The sequence below is a fragment of the Eumetopias jubatus genome, unplaced genomic scaffold (genome assembly GCF_037043125.1).
Source record: "Eumetopias jubatus isolate StellerSeaLion01/CBP00866 unplaced genomic scaffold, mEumJub1_p1.0 scaffold_11, whole genome shotgun sequence".
In the NCBI taxonomy this organism is placed as follows: Eukaryota; Metazoa; Chordata; class Mammalia; order Carnivora; family Otariidae; genus Eumetopias; species Eumetopias jubatus.
The window spans coordinates 70180494-70194510 of NW_028274817.1; the positions used below are offsets into that span (position 1 = coordinate 70180494).

Below are 14017 nucleotides of genomic sequence, written 5' to 3' on the forward strand. Positions count from 1 at the left end.
AAGTCCTACCTCTTCACAAGCGTTTGCAGACTCTGTTCGTCCTTTGTTCCACCTTCTCTGGGGGTGGAAATCTAGGTTCCTCTGATACCATGCAGGCAGTGGTTGGGGTGCCTCATTACACCCTCACAAGGATAGAAATTTAGGCTCCCCACTTGGCTTTTGCTGGAGTTTGTGGGGCTAGGACCACAGTGTCTTCTGCGATGTTCAGCTGTAATAGAATAGTTAATGTCTAAAGGTTTTCTGTCTTGCATTGCTGCCCTTTTCCTGGTACTTTGTCTAGGAAGAACATACTTTTCATGGGGCGTTTGTTTGTCTGTGCCTGTTGGCATCCCTAGCACCGACTGTCAGATATGTGAACACCTGAAAACCCAGGGAACTCACCAGTATATCATTCTTTGGCCCCAAGACCCCTAGCCGGTCTTTCATCTCTCTACCTTTCAGAGTCTTTTATCTGTTTTATGAATAATATCTTTTTGAGTCTTATGGTTATTTTATGAACAATGTCTAGGGTTTTAGTTGTACTTAGTAGAAGGAATAGGGATAAGTACATCTACTCCATCTCATAGAAGTGGAAGTTCCCTGGTTCATTGTTATGACCACACAGAAACATAGATAATAGGGGGAAACCCCTACACTTAAATAAAAGGGACAAACGAAATCTCACAGCTGACATCTGAGTCACAGAGAGTCACAAAGGCATGTTGCATAACCAGCAAGAAGCCCAGGAGAAAGCAGCCTCATTTCTTTTACAAAGGAAGCTAAGGTGATTCAAACTACTAAGCTATACTTCCTAGGAGTTTGCTCCTCAGAGTAGAGTCCATGGACCAAGTAGCATCAGCATTCCCTGGGAGCTTGTGAGAAGTGTAGAAACTCAGGCCCATCCCAGAACAACTGAATCAGAATCTTCATTTTAACAATATCCCCAAGTGACTTGTATGCACTGTGAAATTTGAGAAACACTGCTTGCCCATTTGTCAGTATCATCTTTCTTTTCATGTTTAGTATTGACAGAATTAGCACTTCTGCCAATCTTATAATAGCTTATAAACAAGACTTGGGATCTAAAGGAAATGAAAGCTAAAGCTTCATTCATTGACTGATAGAATTTAGAACTGAAATGAATGATCTTTAGGGTTAATCCATTTCAATTTTATTATTTTGTAAACTGAGGCCTTGAAAGATTAAATATCTTACGCAAGCTCATGCAGCTATATAAAAAAGCAGAGCTGAGAATTGAACCTGGTGCACTTTCTTCATAGCACAATGGTCCTAGGGTTTTTCCTTCATCAAATTTTTCTTCTTCCAAGCTTCACATCTCCTTGTAGCTGGAATTGAGGTTAATGCAAAGATATCTTCGATCCAGGCTTAGATATCGTGTCTCTTCTGGATTTCTGTAGTTAGTTTCGTAAATGGTCTCTAACTCTTCTCCAGTTCTACCTGTTCATCCCTATTAAGTATGTCACCCTAAAACACCAACTTTGTTACATCAGTCCTTTTCCCCCACATCTCCTTTTCCCCCCAAATCTCTGATAGCTCTGCATTTTCTAAATCCTTACCCTCACTCTCAAGGTTATCTATAACTTCATCCAACGTCCCCAAAAAAGATAGTGTTTCCCCCACAGAATTGTAGGCAATATTCTCCTTATTATCAATCTTCACCTTTTCTCCCTTCTTCCTCTTAGAACAAAGCAGGATCTTCCCTCAAGACAACATGTCCCTCACTAATCGTTTTTTGTGGAGGGCTCATATTCTCCCACTCCCTTTTTCTTGGCAGAAGAAGGAACTAAATTACCTGAATCCCTGCTTCATGTTACCACTTTGTGCTTTTTACACACCATCTTCCTGCTGCTTTTCTTCACTTAAAATCTGTGTCTTCTGTCTCTTTATTATCAGTGTTGTCATGAACTAGCGCTTTCTGAGCCCAATTTTTCCCTTCTTGGTAAATTCAGTTTATTATCCTAAGTGACTTTGGCATCCATGTTATCAATTCATCCACCTCACGGGGGTGGGGGGTGTTTTTGCTCCTTAGCCACTGTCTATACCCCATATAAGCTCCATTTCCAAGATTGTCAACTCAAAGTTTTTCTAGTTACTATAATCTCTTACTTCCCCACACCTATTCTTGGCTCTCACTTGGACTTCAAATAACTCAGCTCTTCCCATTCTCTTAAAGACCAATCTAACCACATTCCTTTTTTCCTTTTCTTTCTTTCTTTCTCTCTTTCTCTCTCTTTCTCTTTCTTTTTTCTTTTTTCGGTCATGCCTGCTGTTTCATTTTTTTCCCTAGCCAAGGGACCTACCACCATCAGTTCTTCTCCTGATATTAATCAGCAGAATCACTAGAGAAAAGCACAGAGCACTGGGTGTTGGGTAAGACTGATGAATCACAGACCTGTACTCCTGAGGCAAATAATACATTGTATGTTAATTATGAAAAAATAAAAATAAATTCTAAAAAAAGAGAAAAGCACAGAACTGTCCAATACGGAATCATGTTAAACTTTAAATGGGTTCTTATCACTGCTCAGAAGTCCTTTCATTCCTGTCAAGTTTTTTGCAAACTCAAGTAAAAAGACTGCTTCAAGCCTTTTCTGCTCTCATAAAAAAGCCTTTTGTTCTTTGATAAAAACTTAGAACTACTTCATGATGACCCTAGTAAATGATCTCATCATATCTTTTTAATTGAGAAGATTAAGGACATTAAGTATGAGTTCCCCCATTGGTCCCTGTTTCAACCATAACATTCTGCCATTGTACTTATTTACTCATCTTAACCTTTTTTCTTAAAAGAAGAGATATTCCTGCAATCTTATACTGTGAGTTTAATCTTCCTGTACCTCCTGAAGCACTTTACCAGTTCTCCATTATGTTCAATCTCTATCTTTCTACAGATCTTCCCTTTCTGCTCTAAAAATGTCATAGGTCTCCAACAAATGGAATATATACCATGTTCCTGGATGGGAAGGCTTAATAGGACTCAGTTTCCCTAAATTCAATCAAAATAAAAATCTCAATAGTATTTCTTTTTTTCTTAAAGATTTTATTGATTTATTTGTCAGAGAGAGAGAGAGCACAAGCAGGGGGAACATCAGGCAGAGGGAGAGGGAGAAGCAGGCTCCCCGCTGAGCAGGGAGCCCGATGCAGGACTCGATCCCAGGACCTGGAGATCATGACGTGAGCCAAAGGCAGACGCCTAACCGACTGAGCCACCCAGGCGCCCCTCAGTTACATAAATTAATAAATGACCCAAGATACCACAGAAAGCTTCAAAATAAGCCACGGACTTAGATAAAATATTTGTAGCATTTTTATTTTTTTTTATTTTTTTTATTTGAGTTGACACACAATGTTACATTAGTTTCAGGTTTACAACTTAGTGACTTGACAAAGTTTATACATTATGCCGTGTTCGGCACAAGTGTAGCTCCCGTCTGTCCCATCACACCCATTATCCGGCTAGTAGAACATCACTGACTGTACCCCTTATGCTGTGCCTTTATTCCTGTGACCTATCCATTCCGTAACTGGGAGCCTGGATCTCTTTCTCCCCTTTAGCCATTTTGCTCAACCCGCACCTCTCTCCGCTTTGGCAACCATCAGTTCTCTGAGTTTATAAGTCTGATTCTGCTTTTTGTTTATGTATTCATTTGGTGTTTGGGTTTTTTTTTTAAGGTTCCACTTATGAGTGAAATCATATGGTATTTGTCTTTCTCAGTCTGACTTATTTCACTTAGCGTAATACCTTCCAGGTCCATCATTCCTGTTGTCTCAAGTGGCACGAGCTCATCCTTTTTTACAGCTGTGTAATATTCCTGTGTGTGCGTGTGCGCGTGCGCGCGCGTGTGTGTGTGTGTGTGTACACCACACTTCCCTTATCCATTTGTTTGTCAAGGGACACAGGTTATTTCCATATCTTGGCTATAATGCTGCAATAAACATAGGGGTGCATATGTCTTTTTGAATTAGTGTTTTTGTTTTCTTTGGGTAAATACCCAATTGTGGAATTACTAGATCATATGGTATTTCTATTTTTAATTTTTTGAGGGAACTCCATACTGGTTTCCACAGTGGCTGCACCAGTTTGCATTCCCACCAACAGTGCATGAGGGTTCCTTTTTCTCCACGTCCTCACCAACACTTGTTATTTCTTGTCATTTTGATTTTAGCCCTTCTAACTGGTGTAAGCTGATATCTTATTGTGGTTTTGATGTGCATTTCTCTGATGATGAGTGATGTTGAGCCTCTTTTCATGTGTCTGTTCACCATCTGCATGTCTTCTTTGGAAAATGTCTACTCAGGTCCTCTGTCCATTTTTTTAATCAGATTGTTTTTTGGGGGTTGAGTGGTGTACACTTCTTATATATTTTGGTTAGTACCTTGTCAGATATATCATTTGCAAATATCTTCTCCTATTCATCACGTTGTCTTTTTATTTTGTTGCTGGTTTCCTTTGCTGTGCAAAAGTTTTTTATTTAAATGCAGTCCCAATAGTTTGTTTTTGCTTTTGTTTCCCTGGCCTTAGGAAACATCTAGAGAAATGTTGCTATGGCTGATGTCAGAGAAAGTACTGCCTGTGTTCTCTTCTAGGATTTTTATGGTTTCATGTCTCACATTTAGGTCTTTCATTCATTTTGAGTTTGTTTTTGTGTATGGTCTTAGAAAGTGGTCCAGTTTCATTCTTTTCCATGTGGCTGTCCAATTTTTCTGGCATCATTTATTGAAAATACTATCTTTTCCTCCATATATTATTACCTCCTTTGTCATAGATTAATTGACCATATAATCATGGGTTTATTTCTGGGGTCTCTGTTCTGCTCCATTCATCTATGTATCCATTTTTAAATTAAAAATCATTAAGAAAAAGATTACCAACACCAGAAAAAAATGAGCAAAAGCAATAGCTTTTTTTTTTTTGTAGCTAGGTAAGCTACAAAAGGAGACATGCAGTTGGCTAAGAAACACATACAAAAGTTGTTCAACTACAGAATTAATCAAGGAAATCTTATAAACAACAATATATTTCTTTGTTAACATCAGGTAAAAATGGAGAGATTTTCACTAAATTAGAGGATGTGGTTGGGAAAATAACCAGTCAAAGGCTGGTGAGTGCCCCTGGCTTCTACTCTTACCCATGCCACAAACACACTGTGTGGCCCTAGGCATACGGCACTGAATATCTTGGCCTCAGTTTCCTTATTAATAAAAGGAGGTTTCTAGAGACTTTCACCTCTGTAATGGCAGTATGAGAATCTGAATGGGCATGTTCCCCAGCAAAACAACCATACTGGTGAAAATTACAGAAAAAACAACCAGGGGCACCTGAGTGGCTCAGTTGGTTAAGCATTCAACTCTTGATTTCAGCCGAGGTTATGGTTTCAGGTTCATGAGCTTGAACCCTGCATCAGGCTTCTCACTCAGCAGGGAGTCTGCTTGAGGATTCTCTCCCTCTGCCCCTCTCCCCCACTGGCTTGCGTGCTCTCTCGCTCGCTCTCTCTTAAACAAAAATAAATAAATCTAGGGGTGCCTGGGGGGCTCAGTTGGTTAAGCATCTGCCTTTGGCTCAGGTCATGATCTCCCAAGTCCTAGGATCGAGTCCCTCAGGCTCCCTGCTCAGCGGGAGCTCAGCTCAGCTCAGCTCCCACTCCCCCCGCTCCTGTGCGCTTGCTCTCTCTCTTCCTCTCCCTCTCAAATAAATAAAATCTTTAATAAATAAATAAATAAATAAATAAATAAATAAATCTTTTAAAAGAAGGAAAAGAAAGAAAAAACAACTAAAGTCTTTAGAAATTGTTTTAAGAACATACAGAAAACATAAAAGGATCTCTTCAAGAAAATCTACTAAATCTTGGTAGGAACCTTGAGAGTCTGTGCTACTTGAGCCATGACCCACTCGGCTCCCTGTCCCACCCCCAGCTCAGCATGATGGAAGCTCCATTCCAGGAGACTGTGGCCAGGGAAACAATGCTCCCACTCCCTTCAGCCTCCCAGTCGAACGATATGATGTCCCACAAGAGCAGCAGGCTGCCGGCACTTCTATCCCACCTTTAGCTCCAAGCTACAAAGGCTAAATTTTTGCCAAGTATGGCCAAAAGAGTGAGGCCTCCCTTCCTTTTCCCAGCCCCCACTTAGAGGGCGAAGGATCTACCTCAGGCAAGTCAGACCACTGGGACCCTTGCCCCAGCTAACTCTTAGGGCAGAGGTTCCTCACCCAAAGAGGCAAGCCGAGAACACTAGAGACTACTGTCCTACCCAGTACCCTACTCTAAAAGCAGGTGTATCACTCAGAAGAAAGGCGTCCACTGCCCCCCCTAAAGCTCTGGAGCAGGGACTTAGAGATTTTTTTCCCGGGGTAAGGGCAATCTGTAAGAACAGAGGCTGTGTCCTGAGAAGCAACATAAGAGGCTTCACATGTGAGGGGAACAGACTTTTCCATAAAAAGAAATGAGTTGCTGACGACACATGCTACAACATGGGTGGATCTTGAAAGCATTATGCTAAGTGAAAGATGCCTGTTATAAGGACTACATACTGTGTGACTCCATTTATCCAAAATGTCCAGAATAGGCCAATCTATAAGAGAGAGAAATTAGATTAGTAGTTGCCGAAGGATGTGGGGAGAGTATTGGGGGAAATGGGGAGTGACTAACGGGCATATGGTTCCCTTTAAAGGGGATAAAAATGTTCTAAAATTAATTGTGGCAATGATGGCAGAACTCTGTGAATATACTAAAAACCATTGAATTGTACACTTTAAATAGGTAAATTTTATGGTACTTGAATTATATCTCAATAAAAGTGATATACACAATAATCACTTCAGGAATCCCAAGGAGAACCTAAAGAGACAGTCATTATGTTTCAGAACACCTAGTTTTGTTAGAAATTTGTATGACTGCTGTATTTATTAAGATGGTGAGGACAGAAAAAAACTGGCTTCTATTATGAGCCCCAGAAAGTCCTAAGAGCCAACACCTCTATTTGCTGTCATTGACTTGTATTTCACCTAAGCCAGTCTAGGTCACTTTGGGGTGAGTAGCTGCACTTGATGCATTACTTTATTGAAGATTAATGATTCTCCTGAGCAATGCTGGACATGAAGTAAAACTCCTGTGGTGTTGCCTAACTCATTGAATGGCACCATCGTTCTTCTAGTTGCCTAAGCCAGACATGTAGGCATCACCCCTCATTTCTAGTGTATTACCAAGTCCTGTCAATTCTGCTTCCTAAATATCTCAGATTCATTCACTTCCTCCCACCCTCCACCATCACCAGCCTAGTTCAAGTTATCATCTTTACCTCAGCTACTGTGGGAAAAGTTTAGCTGGTCTCCTTGCATCTCTTGCTTTCTTCCATACCTTTTTCCATCAAGTGACCAGAATGATGTTTTTTAAATTTTCAAAATATGTGACCTTGCTTATCTTCGTCTGTAGTTCCCCACTGCTCTGAAAGACCAAAATTCTGAATGTGGCCTACACGGCCCTTGCCTCCCTGTCTGTCCTCATCTTGAGCCACTCTTTCCCTCACTCCCTGCCCTCTTAGCCACACTGTACTCAGCAGCGCCACGAATTACCAACTCCTAACAAATCTAATGGCCTCTTTCTTTACCCTGGCCCTCATTATTAACCTCTGCCTCCTCGCTGAAATTTTTTCCTTTATCCTTTATTTTCACACCACTCCTCTGCATTATCTTTTCACTCCTCCACCCAACTGTGAACATTTCCATGATTCTGTACTTTTTCCTTCTCTATATTCTGTAACTCTGTCCTTCAAGTGAATTGATACACTTCAAGTGTTACCTCAGTTCCAGTCCATACATGAAACAGCCTACCTGTCTCCCAAAGCTACCTCAAGCCCAACATGATTAAAGGAGAACTTATCATTATCTTGATCCCTTATCCCCAGAATCACCTTCCAGTTCCTCCTTTCAATGTATCAGCATTCCCTCAGCCACTCAAACTATGCACTTTCGAGCCATTTTCAATTGATGTATCTTTCATTTCCCATATCAAAGCAGTTACCAGGTTTTATTGATTCTTCCTTTAGAATCTTCCTTACATCTTTCCATTGCCGCTATGTTAGTTCTCCCCCTCATCACTTCATCCTTAGACCCTTAACAGTTCCATTTAAACAGGTCTCGCTGTTTTCTCACACTCACGTCCATTCTAAACACTACTGGCCTTTCACTCTTATGAAAACTCTAATTTCATCACTGTCCGTTCCCTTCTCAGAAACTTTCAGTGATTTCTCATTGCCAGCAGAATACTTTCCGAAATCTATGGCTTGTGATGCAAAACCCTTTACGCTCCAGGCCAATGTTTCACAAACGACATTCCACAAGATGTTAGTAAATGGTCTGCATACCCTGTATTAAGGCACAGTCACATGATCTCTTTTCTATAAACCTTCCTGGGACGCTTAATGAACGAATGTGCGTTATACTGCTCTAAGAGGGTATGTGTAGAATGCAGCGTGTCCAAGACATGTGGGACTGAAGAACCCTGTTTTTACTGACCATCTATTTTTCATGACACTACTGTTCCGAGGAAAAGGATTTAGAACATACTTAGGTAGCCCTACCCTACATTTCTCGTCCTATTCCGCACTAATTTCCCCACATAAAGTGTCTGCTTAGGCCAAACACGTATTAGTCCCCCTGAGACGTGCACAACCTCAAGCACAGTCCAGGTCTTTATTTGTCCTGTTCTGCCCACACGGAATCCCTTCTCTTTCTCTGTATATCTAGATTATCATTTTTATTGAGATAGAAGTCATATATTATAAAACTCACAACTGTAAAGTTTCCAGTTCTGTGGGTTTTCGTATGTGTTGTGCAAGCGCCATCAGTATCTGATTCTGTAACATTGCTGTCACTCCGAAGAGACCCTGGAACCACCAGCCGTCCTTCCCCGTTCCTCCCCGCCCCAGTCCCTGACAGCCACCAGTCTGCTTTCTACGCATTTGCCTATTGTGGAGATTTCCTATAATCTCTGGATGTCTAGGTCCTACTCCTCTACCCTAAGGCCATGTTTGTTCAGTCATTTGGTCATCCGTTCAGTTACGATCGCGACCCTGTCAGACACTGTGCCAGGCTGTGACTTTACAAAGGTAGATGCCATGCTGCCTTCAAGGAGCTCCCAGCCTAGTGGGGGAGATGGACAACACCGTGTTACAAAGTGCTGTTGCGGTGCTGCGAACACAGGGTCATAGGAGCCGAGTGGTGTGGGCATCAGGGAATGCCTCACAGAGGAGGGAGTCTTTGGGCGTTGATGCATTCGTTCATGCATTCATCCATCAGGCATCCGTTGTGCCCCCCTTCCATGCCAGGCATGGTGTGCGACTCTGAGGATACAGAGGTAAGCAAGACAAATGCCCTACACCTCCACGAATGCGACCATCTGGTGGAGGAGATAAATACATACCCAGTGCCAAAGCAAGGTGATGAAGGTGTATCAGGGATGTAAAGCTTGCTGTGGAAGCAGAGAGAAAGGAGCACGTGACTCTGCTTGTGAATTTGAAGAAAGAGTAGACATTTACCCAGCGGACAGGGCTGGGAGGTGGCGTTTCTAGGAGAGACGAGACCTCCTCTGACTGTGCCAGTCTGAGGCTCGTTTGTGCGTTTTTTAACCGAATTAGAGCACCGACTGCCTAGTCCTTAATCACATGCCTTGTGTGGTCCTCTCCGCACGCGGATGCCCTGTCTCCCCAGAGGCTCTATGTGGCCTTTAGGATAAGAGCCTTGTTTTGTCCCTCTTAGCACCCTCATTCTCAGAGGGTTTTATGCACGGTGATTTCTGTAGACCCAAATGAGTGAAAGCAGTTCAGCTGAGACATGGACACTCCCAAGAAACCGCGGCCCGAGTCTTCTATCGCATTTCCCCCTTCAGGGGCCTGTTGCGTAGATGAAGGGCTTTAACCTGGATCGAGCATATGAATGCTCCCTTCGTGGTCCATCTCCTGTACAAGAACTTGGAAAGTAGCTCCTCAGACCAGTCCCTTTCTTTCTTGCAAAATCTCGACATCAGCCACGTTAAAGACTACTCTTAGGTGAAGGGACCGCCTTAGAAATGGGCCCTTTTGTTCATAGCTAGGTACGTGTCGTCAACACAGAAGATTAGTATTTTCCTTTTAATTACAATTGGTTGACTTTAAATAAAACGGATTACCCTCCAAAATCAGGTTTTGCCTTAAAGCAAAAACTGAGATTTCCTGAAGAAGGAATTCTGCCTCAAGATTGTAACAGTGAAATCCTGCCTGAGTCTCCAGCCCGCTGGCTTGCCCTACAGATTTCAGACTCAGGCTTGGAACATCATCTCTTACCTGAATATACAGCCTGCTGGCCTACCCTACAGATTTCCAACTTGCCAGCCCCCACAACTGTGTGAGCCAGTTCCTTAAAATAAATATATATGCAAAACCTAAAGAATATAATTTCTATTCTAAATACCCACTAATTCAGGTCAAGGAAATGAGCAGATTCAATAAAACTTCTTCTTGACAAGCCTCTCTGAGAATTAGAAATAATAGACTGAGGACAGCACCACGGGGAGCCACCAACAAGACATAGGGTTTTCTCCTGCGTCAGGGAGACCAAGACCGAGTACAAGCAGGCCTCGGTGCTTTTTTCAGTTTACATGTCACTTCCTGAGGTCTTGCTGTGGAGCATTCTACAGCTGACAAACCTTCAAGATGCTCTGCTCCTACTCTCAAGGGGCTTAGCATTGCTCATGGAGGCTATGGCTCTTTCCTTGTGATAGCAGAGCACCCATGTTTAATAATAACGGGCACAGCACTGATACTGTTCTTGGATTTCAGGAAGGCTACCCAGAAACAGAGATTCTCTGGCTGATGATCAAGTCCTGGAACACTGGCATATTTATGTATGGCAGGAGAAAGTATGTCTCTGCAGAAAAATGGTGTGGCCTAGCCTTGCGTTTTCTCGACCACCTTGGCTCCCTCAAGAGAAGCTATGAAACTCAGGTGAGGAGGGAGAGGACTAGGGGGGCTGAGAGGTTCTATCTGGGTACCTGGTAAAGACTCAGCCCTACCTTCTTGGCCGGGAAAGGATCCTGATCATTGTTCCTCGTAGTGCTTCCACAGAACTACGAGACTTAAGGGACTCTAAACAGTAACATCTTAGAGTGAAAACCAGGAAGGATGGTGAACGGTGGGGGGGGGGGCACCTAGGGGGAGCAAGTGGAATCTAAGAAGAATGCCAAGATAGAGCTCTGGAAAGAGGCATCACCGTTGATGCCAGTGCAAGTGGGGAAGGACTGACCACTGGGCCAACAATGACGGTTTCTGGAGGTGTTTTCTTAAGGGAGTAGTCTGGGTTGCAGACTTCTGGGCCACTAGCTAACCAGGAGAGGCTTGAGGGGGGGTGGGGGGAAGTCTTGCTACCAAATAAGAGCAAAGGCTATTTTATGTTTTAAGCACCTTCTCCCTTATAATCGCTGCTTGTCCCGAGTCAACGGACCTCATGCGATGGGGTTCCCCTTCCCTAAGAGTCTGGGAAGCTGTGCCACATTTCCTTGTGTCTCAGGAAATCTATCTGCTGTTCTCTTTCCCAGGTGAATATTCTGTATGGTGAGCTTGTGGAAGCGCTGAATCGAAAGAAGGGCTCACTTTTTAATGAAGAGTGAGAAGTGCCGGGACAAAGCATATGAGCAGGCAGGCTGCCAGCAACCTGAAGATGTTTGGTCCTGAGATGTTGAGCGTTTAAGTTCTTGCCAAACTTTCTCTTAAGTTTTTGTTTCTGTTTTCTCAGGACCTATTTTCAATGTTGTTAATAAAAGCATTTTGACTTTCACCGTGGTGACCAGCTCATTTCTGGGGGACAAATAAATTTTCCAAGGTGCTCAGGATATTATATATTGAAATAGCCCACATGAGAGCAGGATGACTCATGCCCCATGTGAACAGAAGGAAATGTTCATCCAAGTCCAACACAGGGTGCATTTCATTCCTGAAGTGGTCAAATTCCCACTACCTGAAGATAACAGAGAACCGTGGACTCTCCATCAGAAGGACCTTAGTCGTTATTGGGCCCAGAATTGAGCAGACACCTCAACTCGCTTGATGAGGATGGGTTGTCCCGCCTCTGTCAAAGCATATCCTATGACGGGGAACTCCCGAGATGGCTCAATCCCCCTTTTTTGCTAATTGGTAAATAGCCCTTCCTCATACTGAACAGAAATTTGTCTCCCTACAGAGGTCTGCTCTCCCTGTCCCAGATGCCCTTTGGAAAACTGAAGATGGAAGTCAGGCTCCCCCCATCCTCCTGGCTTTTTCTTCTTCTGGTTGAACATCCCCAGACCCCTCACCTTCCAGGAGCCAAATCCCACGTTCCAGTGAGGTCTGACCCACACAGGAGTTCAGCGGCCTCATTCTGGCTAGACTTGCATTAGTGTACTCTAAGGTCACGTTGGCTTTTTTTCTCCCAGTTGATTTGGATTAACAGTGTTTAACTTTGGATTTCGAAATAGTTTCATAACTTACAGCAAAAGTGCAGAGATAAGCACAAAGAACCGCCATACACCCTTCACCCAGCTTCCCTATGTGTCGACATTTTACCACATTGCTCTGTCATTCTCTTTGTGTTTCTTTCTAAACCATTGGAGATTAATTTGCAGATCTCTTGCTCTGTGACCCCTTCATACCTCAGTGTGTACTTCCTAAAAACAAGGATAGTTTCCTCCAGGACCCCAGCCGAAGCATCAAAATTAGGAAATGAACAATGATGCCATTCCACTGTCTAATAAGCAGACTCCATTCCAATGTCACCGATTGTCCTAATAAAGCCCTTCCCAAGTTCAGAATCATAAGTTGCGTTTAGTTGTCATGTCTCTTTGATCTCCTACAAACGGAAATAGTTTCTCATCCTTTCATTCATGACCTTGACATTTTTGAAGAGTACAGGCTAATTACTTTGTAGCATGAACCTCAGCTCCGGTCTGTTTGATGTTTCCTAATGATGTTTCAGTGTAAGCATTTTTGGAAGGTCTGCAACAAAATTGGTATATTCTTCTTGGTGCATTGTACCAACAGGCACACAATGTCAATTTGTCCCATTACTGGCTAAGGTTAAGATGGCATCTCCCAGATACTTAGTAATTAATAAGTAATTGTGAAGTGTATCACGGAAGATAATTGGATTTTCTGTTCCTCATTAAACTCCCACTTCCTAGTTTTAGCATCCATTGATGAGTCTTGCCTGAATCCATTTTTACCGTGATGGTTGCTAAATGTTGATTTTTTTTTTAAATCTCCATCATTCCCACTTCATTTTATTAGTTGGTGTTTGTTAGGTGGAACATTTTCTTCTCCCCCCACTAATTTGCTCATGTTTTTTAAATGTTTTTACACAGACTGATGGATTTCTCTTTTCTTCAGTAAGTTATAATCCACCATATCATTTTTTTAGAGGCTCTCTATTTTCTGTCAATTTCTTTTCCGTTTGGTGTGCCTTTGTGGACGAGCAACTTCAGACCACTCGGTGGAATGGGTTCCTACCCACTCAGTGGCCCGGAGCAGTGGGAGCTGCGGACCAGTCTTCAGTAGGGAACTGCGGACTAGGCACAGAGGGCACCTGCGCGTCTTCAGACCCGTCTGCGACTTCAGGCTGGGTAGCGGTGAACTTGGGCGCTGGAGCCCTCCGTTCACCCTGAAAGTCCTCCTTGCTCACAGCCTTTTCAGCGGCAGCCTGCCCTTCCTTTTCAGTCTCTTCAGGATCTCTGTAGAGGTAGAGACCAGGCATGACCTCCCGTGGGCGGCCACGGGAGGTGGTGCCACACATGCGTGGAACCTCTGTATCATCATGTTGCTGCTCAAAGCGGGCACCTCTGCCCTTATGACACGTCCCCACCGTTTTCTGAACACTTCCTTACTTTGTGGCCCAGTCAGATGTTCCAGGCTCGTGTTGTACTTTCCCTGCCCCAGCACCGGAATCAGGAATTTCTCCAAGGATCCCTGGTTCCTTTTCATTGAGAATGGTAGCCAGTGCCCATGTTCTGGGGCACTC

At 43.2% G+C, this 14017-nt stretch overlaps 1 protein-coding gene across 1 annotated transcript in view; it reads left to right on the forward strand.

The window, feature by feature from the left end:
• TEX11 (testis expressed 11) overlaps positions 1 to 11707 on the forward strand; it is a 281592-nt gene extending 269885 nt beyond the window's left edge. The window contains exons 28-29 of the mRNA XM_088028563.1: positions 10813 to 10977; positions 11568 to 11707. Of these exons, the coding sequence (XP_087884689.1) occupies positions 10813 to 10977; positions 11568 to 11639 (237 nt within the window). The 3' untranslated portion in view covers positions 11640 to 11707. The remainder of the gene's footprint in view (positions 1 to 10812; positions 10978 to 11567) is intronic.
• The last annotated feature ends 2310 nt before the right edge of the window (positions 11708 to 14017 follow it).